Source organism: Chrysemys picta, chromosome 1 (genome assembly GCF_011386835.1).
Source record: "Chrysemys picta bellii isolate R12L10 chromosome 1, ASM1138683v2, whole genome shotgun sequence".
Classification (NCBI taxonomy): Eukaryota; Metazoa; Chordata; order Testudines; family Emydidae; genus Chrysemys; species Chrysemys picta.
Window position 1 is genome coordinate 330032093 of NC_088791.1, and position 10171 is coordinate 330042263.

Genomic DNA, 10171 nt, shown 5'->3' on the forward strand with positions numbered 1-10171 from the left:
TAGTGGCATTTGATATTTTCTGTTTTATTATTTATCCCTTTCCTAATGGTTCCTAACATTCTGTTAGCTTTTTTCACCACTCCTGCACATTGAGCAGATGTTTTCAGAGAACTATCAACAATGGCTTCAATATCTCTTTCCGGAGTGGTAACAGCTAATTTACACCCCATCATTTTGTATATACAGTGGGCTTATGATCTCTAATGTGCATTACTTTGCATTGGTCAACATTGAATTTCATCTGCCATTTTCCTGCCCAGTAACAGTCTTCTGAGATTCCTTTGTAACTCTTCTCAGTCTGCTTTGGATTCAACTATTTTGAATAATTTAGTATCATCTGGAAATTTGGCCACCTCACTGTTTATCACTTTTTCCAGATTATTAATGAATATATTGAACAGCACAGGTCCAAGTACAGATCCTTGAGGGACCCAGCTATAGTCCACTTTCCATTTATTCCTACCCTTTGTTTCCAATCTTTTAACCAGTTACTGACCCATGAGAGGACCTTCCCTCTTATCCCATGACTGCTTGATTTGCTTAAGAGTCTTTGGTGTGAGATCCTCTTCATAGGTATCTGAAAGTCCAAGTACACTATATCAGCTGGAACACCCTTGTCCACATGCTTGTTGACACCCTCAAAGAATTCTAATAGATTGGTGAGCCTTGATTACCCTTTACAAAAGCTGTGTTGACTCTTCCTTAACAAATCATGTTCATCGTTGTGCCTGATAATTCTATTCTTTATACTATCATTTCAACCAGTTTGCCTGGTACTGAAGTTAGGCTTACTGGCCTGTAATTGCCAGGATTGACTCTGGAGCCTTTTTAAAAAATCGATGTTACATTTACTATCCTCCAGTCATGTGATACAGAGGCTGATTTAAGTGATGGGTTACATATCACAGTTAGTAGTTCTGCAATTTCATATTTAAGTTCCTTCAGAACTCTTGTGTGAATACCATCTGGTCCTGGGGACTTATTATTACTATTTAATTAATCAATTTGTTCCAAAAATACCTCTACTGTCCCCCCTCAGTCTGGGACAGTTCCTTAGATTTGTTACCTAAAAAGAATGTCTCAGTGTGGGAATCTCCTTCACATCCTCTGCAGTTAAGACCAATGCAAAGAATTCACTTAGCTTCTCTGCCGGGGCCTTGTCTTCCTTGTGTGCTGCTTTAGCACCTCAATCGTTCAGTGACCCCACTGATTTTTTTGCCAGAATTTCTGCTTCTGATGTACTTAAAAAAATTGCCATTAATTTTTGTGTCTTCGGCTAGTTGCTCTTCAAATTCTCTTTTGGCCTTCCTGATTCTACTTTACACTTGACTTGCCAGAGCTAAGGTTCCTTTCCACTAGGATTTGACTTCCAATTTTTAAAGGATGCCTCTTTGCTTTTAACCATTTAGCTTTGCCATTTAGCCCTGGTGGCATTTTACTGGTTCTCTTACCGGTTCTTTTAATGTACAGTTTTCTATGTCCATTGGCTGTGTGTGTGTGTGTGTGTGTGTGTGTGTGTGTGTGTGTGTGTGTGTGTGTGTGTGTGTGTGTGTGTGTGTGTGAAACATCCTGGTGTGGTAAAGAAAGTAAAACAATTTCAGCAACCTGAGATGCTGAGCAAAGCTTAAGCCATTCAATGAAAAAAATACTTTTAGCTCCCTAAGCTGTCTTGCAGGCCCTGAACTGTAATCAAGCAGGACACAACGGATCTGATTCTGCTGCCTCTTGTACTAGTGTTACACTGGTGCGATTTCACTGGAGTCACTCCTGACTTACACTGGTGCACACTATAGCAGAAGCAGATCCCAAACCTTGCAAATCAGGACTATTTTACATGAATCAACTAATTTGTTAATGTGATGACTTTTTATTTATTTATTTTTTTACCCTTCTGATATCTGCTCAGGATTCACAATGCACCAGTCAGTCAAGAACCTAATTCGCAGATTAAACAAACAGTATCACTGAGCACATTGCTAATCTCAGTTTACTAGCTAGCATGGTAACCAAATCCCCTATCATCCCTTACAAAAATGATTCAGGCAGATTAAATCTGACAGGACAGCATGGGGTAATTTGTGCTGTGGTTGCATGCAGTAGACTAGTTTTTAGATAAATTCTCATTTCCAGGGCTTTTGAACACTTAGCTTTCAAACTCTGACACATAAAAGGAAAAAAATCATTTGAGAAAAAATGCTTTCTGCCTTTCTTCTGTCTGTCTCTCTCTCTCTCTTTTCTATTTTTTTTTTCTTTCGGTTCCCATCTGAAGCAGGAAAAGGAAATGTAGATGGACTGCCATCTATTGGCATGTACATACAATTCTCCCTTATAAAAATACTGGGATTTTTTTAGTTAGCAGCTTATGACTAAACATTATTTATACAGATTCAAATGCAGTTAACCCAACATCTGAATTTGTCCACATGCAGTATTATTATTTATATAATCCTGTCAATTTATGTAAATATGAAAAGAAATTCAGTGGCTGGGGTCAGTGATAGCTTTGGAATCTAAGGGCCAGGGATTCCACTGGTTTAAATTGTCATAGCTCCATTGAAGTCAATGGAGCTTATGTAGTCTTATACTAGCTGAGGATCTGGCCCTTCCACAGAACAGATCTATCACAGGCAGCAAACAGTGCAATCTTCCCTAAAAACCTACTTCTTTCTCCAAACTTTCCTTTATTGAACTCCAAACCGACTATGTCTCCAAGCCTTCGTGTAATGGAACTGTTGTCCTGCATCTTCCCAAAGTATCCAAGTTGCCCAAGTTAGACTGTAAACTGTTTAGGGCATGGACTTCCAAAAAATATTTTTAAAAGCTGAATAGCTGGCCCTTAGATTCCAGAGCTCTCATTGTGCCCAGCCACTGAATTCCTTTTCATAACAAACCCAGAAGAAAATACAACATACCTGCTTTCAGGGGAGAAACCTTCCATGACTTACTTCTTCTGGCACTAAAATTGGCTGGTGTTACTACATAAGTAAAACAGAATACCAGTGAGCAGCAATAAAGCATCTCAAAGCTATTTACCAAGTTGATAACTTGATGTTAATATCTGTTAGATCAGCATGGTAACAACCTCTAGAGGGTGCGTAATAAACAATATTATCAGAGTTTGAGTGCAGGGAGTATCAGATTCCACTGCTGACTGACAAAGGGAGAGAATGGTTTATTTACTATTAGGAAACCAATTTGTAGTGTTGTGGTGTTGCTATGTCTGTGTTTACTAGGAAATAACATATAGCTTTCATACTCGTATGCTGTTACACTTCTTTCTTTGTCAATTCCAAACAGACAGGCAGCAAAGCAAATATTGCATAGCATGGATTATTTTCAAATAGTTTTTAACCTCTTCATTACTGTGGAATAGAAGCCTGACCCAATCCGTATCACAGCTAACAATAATAATTACTGATAATACACTTAAAGCCAAATTTGAAAAGTAGTAATTCACCCAGAGAAAGATATGCCTATTTTGTTCATCTGCAGATTCCCCTTGTCCAAAGACAAGAATTACTAAAAGCATCATTGTCTGTGCATCCATCTTCTGGGTGGCCATGGCTCCATGCATGCTGCTTTGTGCATAGATTATTCCTGCAAGAAACAGGAATAATCTATGTGGGGTGAGATGCTTTGGGGCATTTAGGAATTACCATCCGGGGATCAGACATGTGGCCCATCTAATCCAGTTTCCTGTCTCTGACAGTGGCTTCAAATGAACCAGGTTGCTTCAAAAGAAAATGCAAAAACCTGGCAGCAGTTTTGGAATAATCTGCCCAGAGGGGAAGTGTCTTCCTATCCACATCAGTCAGAGGCTTTTGTATGGTGTGAGGCTTGATATCCCTTCCTTAACTTATTTTATCCTTCCGTATGTAATTCTAGATGCTCTTGTCATTCATGTAAATGCCCGGTCCTTTCTTGGAATCCTGCTAAGCCCTTGGCTTCAGTGCTATCTTGTGACAATGAGTTCCACAGGCTTCACATTGTGGGGGAAAAAATTCCCTTTTATTACTTTTGAATTTGCCACCATCAGTTTCATTGAATGTCCTGATGGTGCTTGTGTAATGAGAGAGGGTATAATAAAGGAACACAAAATAATGAATGGTCTAGGGAATAGATCAGACAATTCTCTTCACCTTATCTTATTCACTCTAAGGAGAACAGTCCCCATCTGTTCAGTCTCTTTTCAGATGGATGTTTGTAATCATTCTGGTCACCTGTCTCTCTATCTCCACCCCTGCTATATCCATTTACAGATGGGGTGACCTATAGTTATACATTAGAGCAGTGGTCTCCAAACTTTTTTGATCGTGCACCCCTATCAGTAAAAAATGTTTGCGCATGCACCCTCTGCCGCGCCGGCTCTACCATTTTTGCTGAAGTGCAAAAAAAAAAAGCCGCTCGGACTCCCGCCTGACGAAGGGGGGGAAAAAGCGCTTCTCCTGCCATGCACTCCCAAGGATCCTCTTGCACACCCCACTTTGGAGACCACAGCATTAGAGCCCTGAAGCTGCATTGAACCCACAGGCCCATGCAGACACCCTGTGGATTCAGTGCAAAGGCCTGCCTTCATCAAGCTCATTACAGGATCAGGACCTATTTTTTAGGCTCTTAAGCTCTTTGGTGTAAGGACTGCATTTTTGTTATGTGTTTGTACAGTTTACCCCTTTCAACTTGCCCCCTCCCTCACCTCTAAAAAATAAAATAAAAATCTAAGCAAACAACAATGACAAAAACCCTAGCAAACAAATCAAACATACAAAAACTTAACCATACCCCAAGTGAGTTTTAATACCCCAAAATGTCCAGAGATTCCATGAAGTCCATTAAGGACTTTGATATTGTTAATTGATTTTTACATGAAATGCACTCTGATACTAGGGTGATGGGTGACAGAATGGTAAAAATACACATGATCATCACTTCTGAAAATCAGGCCTTTAAAGTGTGAGGGGTCTGCAAACACTCCGGGCCTTATTCTCCTCTCACTGACCACAGGATATATCAAGAATAACTCCATTAACTTCAGTGAGTACATGAGAGCAGAATCAGGCACTGTGACATTGTCTTGGGAGAGTTGTGGGATGAACAGTCTGGCTGACCGTTCGAACATCTGTTTTCTGGAATCCTGTGGAAGTCATGCACTGACCACATCTATGAGAACACTTGACTTAAACTGACTTCTTTTGTTGTTTAATAATTCTATTTAAAATTACCCTATGTCAGTGTCAAATAATTTCTCTCCCTTCAGAAAATAACTTACCATTGGAGTCCTAGATCATAGATTCCAAGGCCAGAAGGGATCATTTTGATTATCGTGTCTGATCTCCTGTGTAACACAGGCCATAGAATTTCCCAAAAATAATTCCGAGAGCAGATCTCTGTTCAGAAGCCTTGGTAATAGCTTTGAATCACTGCCATATCTGTCAGTGATAAAAAATATATATTCTCAAGAATCTTACAGAATGACTGATCATGTCCAAGCATTTTGGGAAAACCATTTGAAAACACTTAAGGGTGTAGTCTTGGGGTTCTTGGAAATATGCAGTGGGTGTGAATAAGAGGTGGAAGAGCAAAGAGGCAGCTAACACTAAATTATGTACTCAAAAGAATGAAGATAAAATTTTCAAATGACTTAGGCACCTAAGTCCCATTTTCAAAAGGTATGTAGGGCCTAATTTACAGAGATATTTAGATGCCTCAAGATGCAGATAGGCACCTAGCAGAATTTACAAAACCACCTAAGCTGAAAGTCAATGGGAGTTAGGCACCTAACTTACTTAGGTGCTCTTGTAAATTCCAATAGGCACCAATCTACAGCTTTAGGCACCTAAATACCTTTGTAAATTTGGCCCTTAGGAGCCTAAGTCTCATTGAAAGTCAATGGGATTTAGTCTCCTAAACAGCTTAGAGACTGGAAAATGAGACCTATGTTACTTAGGCACTTTTGGAAGTTTTACTCTGTATCTGTTAAGCACCCCAATTTCAGAGTTGTATGAAACATTTCCGAGTAAGCGCTCCACTTCAGTCTTTTTTGGATTCCTGTCTATAGTTTTCAGTTGTCATCCAGAGGAATACTATGCATGTAGTGCCCCTTTGTCAAATCTGCCTGTCCTTTACAAGAGCCGAGATCAACCTTGACCACTCTGTGCAGCTGGCATCGACAGCATCCTTTTGGACTTCCTTAAATATCTCAGGCCAAGAGGGCATGCCTGGATGGCAGCACTATTCACAGGAAGTCATCACCACCAGCAAAATCCCAACAGCTTGGAGATGATCAAAGGTCATCACCATTTTAAAACCTGGAAAGCCTCTCGAGGACCCCAAAAACTACAGCGCTATCTTTCTCCTCTGAACAGCATACAAATTACTGCATTGGGTGATCCTAGCTAATCTCCCAGCCCCCATCCTGGAGACCACAATCCCCCCAGGATAGGCAGGTTTCAGGGTAGAACAAAGTTTCTGTGACCAACTGCTTGCACTGACTACACATATTGAGGCTGGCTTCCAGTAGACGCTTAAAACAGTCACAGCTTTTATTCACTTGTCATCAGCCTAAAACATCATCTGACGCAAGGGTTTACTGCTGATGCTATGCAACCTGCTTCAACGTGACCAGACATTTCGACTCATTACATCAGTGCGTTCAGACAGAACGTTCTGTGTCCATCTCAGAAGCCAGGTTAGCAAAAAGTGGAGTCTGCACAATAGCCTGCCACACCGATCATGCTAGCACCATCCCTTTTTAGCATATCTAGAAGTGTTTGCCCAAAATGACATGCCACAAGTTCCTCTATGCTGATGACCTAGCACTAACAACACAGGCTGCAACATGCAAGGAAGCTGAAGACACCTTTACTGCTGATCTGAAGATGATGAAAAACTACTTTTGGTACTGGCGGCTCGCAGCCCATTCGTCAAAAATGGTGTCGTCAGCTTTCCGTCTCAGCAATTCTGAAGCTAAAAAGATGCTGAACGTAAAGTTCTGCGGAGAGGCAATCGCCCAGAATCCTGATCCCAGCCACCTAGGAGTCACTCTTAATTGCAGTCTTACCAATCAACAACATCCAGGGGCGGCGGGTATAATAGGCCAGGGGACACTAAATGCAGCTATGAGACTTGTAACTGGCACCCTGAGGTCCACTGCCTTCACTTCCAGTCCTTGCAAACCCTCTTCCTCCAGGTGTGACATTAAGACCAGCCCAAGGCAGAGAGCAAGGGGCACCCTGATCTATAGCAGTGAGTTTCAGCTGGCCTGACCATCCCAGCGTGCCCCAACTCATTATATAATCCTTATCTAAAAGGTGTCACCTCTCTGCAGAGAGTCAGCACAGGCTTTATGCAGCACTTAGGTCCCACTGAAGACCTATTTTGAGCTCTTAAATGGGACTTAAGTGATGCATGGGACTTATGTTGCCCCTGCACAAGGGTGAATGTCACCCCCTGGGCATATTTCCTGCACAACCGACATGGAATATGCATTGCCACGGCATCTAGCTAAGGATTTTCTTTACACACTTTTCACCAGGACCGTGTAAAAATGTGATCAAGACACAGATGCAGAGGCTCATTGTTGATTGCACAGAATCTTATTATATGCTGTCTGAATATTCAGAGGCAGCTAATTAAAGGAATGGGGTGAAGCATAGCCCCTTTGGAAGATGTCTCTAAAAGCGATACCCCTGCCCTTAGAAACAGTTATGTGATGCTGCTGAGAATACTGAAATAAATTAGAGCTCCCAGTGCACTAATCCATGCTGGAGTAGTATTTCAATACATGTAAAATATGGATTTATTTAAACATTATGCTATTCAAAATGTGCATCACTTTCCCTTAATGCTACAAGGTGCTCTTCAGAGAGGTTATCGTTTTGGATAGAATTTATAACACTGGTTTCATTGTCCATACATTTTTCAAAAGTTGTTTCATCCCTAAGGCCCTGATCATGCAACCAGTATTTCAATGAGCAATACCATTGACTCCACTGGGACTACTTTGTGAGTAAGGAAGGCAGGAAGTGGCCCTAAATCTTCATTGTCATTGCCTGCATTGAATGAAATGAGAGGGAACTGCTGCAACCCGTGATTGGTCTAGCGAGCGTAGGAGAAGAGAAGATGTACCATCAGTGAAGAGAAGATTATAAACAGTAGCATTCTCCCAATATGATGTGAGCATTCTTTGTTTTCATTGAAACCGTGGTATAAGACATTGTCTATTAGTGACTGCAGACTGATTTGTCTTGACAAAGGTGTTGAGTAAGGGCTCAGGTTAGCACACAAGTAGGATATGCTCAGGGTCAACGTTAACTGCGACCCATTGCAGAGTAGGCTACATGATGGGAGACAAAAATAATCATTTCGGTTCAAAACCAGCCCCCTGCCCTACAGGTGCAATGGTCCCCACCAGCAGACCTAAGGCCCAAATCCTCAGGAATATTTAGGCACCTAACTCCCATTGATTTCAATTAGAATTAAGAAGCTAAATATCTTTGGGGATTTGGGTCCAAGTTCCTGTGGTCAGGGGGGCAAGAATCCAGGAGGGCTGCTCTGAGCAGGTACATCCAGGGCCTGGTGTGGACATCATGTGCACAGGCACTCCCTGCATGGCAGCATACTGTGGGCATGTGGGATGGGACATGAGGGGGTGGGGCCAACAAGTGATATTCTGCCATGCTGATCTTCATCCTCCTCTGCAGGAAGAGCCACATAAACGACTATGGAAGCTACTTCAGCCTTGAGGTTTCAGCAGCTTCTGCCAAATGGCTCCACAGTTTGGTGGCATGCACGTCTGCCTGGCAGCCATCTTGGGGACCCAAACTTTGCCCTGAAGTTCCTGCAGTTCATTCACAGACAAAGCTCCTGCTTACTTCACTGGGAACTTTGTCTACCTAGAGACTGCAGGACTGAGCCCTAATGCAGTGGGTTTACCCTACCAGGGGTTTTAACTTTTCTTATGTATTTCTTTCCATTTTTAAATTACCTCAATACACCTACTTCTTACATTGTCTGCTTCCAGATCTCTCACCTGCTCCATGTGCCATGGCAGGAGATGAGTAGGTGGGCTGGCAAGGAGATGCGGAGAACAGAGTAAAGTCTCAAGGACTAACTGTAAATTTGTGAAGCACTCTGATTTCCACATTGCTGTACGACTGATTATTATTTTGCATCTGCTGTTGTAAGCCAGTAAATATTAACCAGCCTTACTGATCATCTGTGTTTTTCAAAAGAACGCAGACTTTCCTGTAGGCAAGTTCTTTGAACAACACAAATGGATGACTTTCTATGGTCTTTTGTAGTGGGCAATTAATTTTTTTTAAAGAAAGAAAGAATCAGGCTTGCTTTGTAATTCATGCACTTTTTTAAAAAAAAAGAATGGCATAGACCTCTAGTTCATGTAGTGCAGAACTGAGCAAAACAGAAGTGTGACAATGTTCATTTAGTTTTGTGATTTTATTTGTGCCAGTTTGTTATTTTTAGATAGCCTGCTCAAGTGTAAATAATGCTGAACGAGAAACAACAAAAAATATTTTTCAGACAATGGAACAGGCTTGTGTTTTTCAAGATGAAAACTCATCTACTCATAAATGATTAGTTAATTTCTCATTTATTTTACTGCCATGTTTGAGTGTTCAGTCTGAGATGCCTGAGCTACTGACTTCCTTTGTAAAGCACTTCGAGATCTGCCGCTGAAAAGCAGTACATAATAGCTAGGGGGTTTTTATTAAATGGACTTGATTTTCAGAAAGTGCTGAGCATCCAGGTTCTGAAAATCAAGCGCCTTTAAGGCAACTCAGCTTGAGCATCCAAAGTCACAAGTGGCTTTTGCCATTCTTGATCCTAATGCATAGTTGCATAGTTCTCGCAACTTATCACATGTGATGCATCAGAATGACAGGCACAAGTAGACTGGCAGATACAAGGCAAAAGCCAACTTTTTAAACCAGTGCCAGAAGTATTAGTTCATAATTACAGTGGACATCATTGAAAAATGAAACTTTGCCAATAAATACTACATAGTTACCACATTCTAAATATAACTGTGGAATCTCAAATCATTAGTAATTTCTGGTGAATGCTGATCACCACATGCCCCGGGAGCTAAAAAGGTTATTGATGCAGTCATTGCCAATAAGAGGTAGGACCAGTACTGAAAATGTTCTCACATGGT

At 41.3% G+C, this 10171-nt stretch overlaps 1 protein-coding gene across 2 annotated transcripts in view; it reads right to left on the reverse strand.

Moving 5' to 3' along the window:
- The window catches only part of LOC122172105 (uncharacterized), a 160530-nt gene extending 157513 nt beyond the window's left edge, over nt 1-3017 (reverse strand). For both annotated transcript variants that reach the window (XM_065581672.1, XM_065581671.1), the window contains exon 1: nt 2913-3017. In XM_065581672.1, the coding sequence (XP_065437744.1) occupies nt 2913-2938 (26 nt within the window). In that variant the 5' untranslated portion in view covers nt 2939-3017. The remainder of the gene's footprint in view (nt 1-2912) is intronic.
- Nucleotides 3018-10171: the final 7154 nt, after the last annotated feature.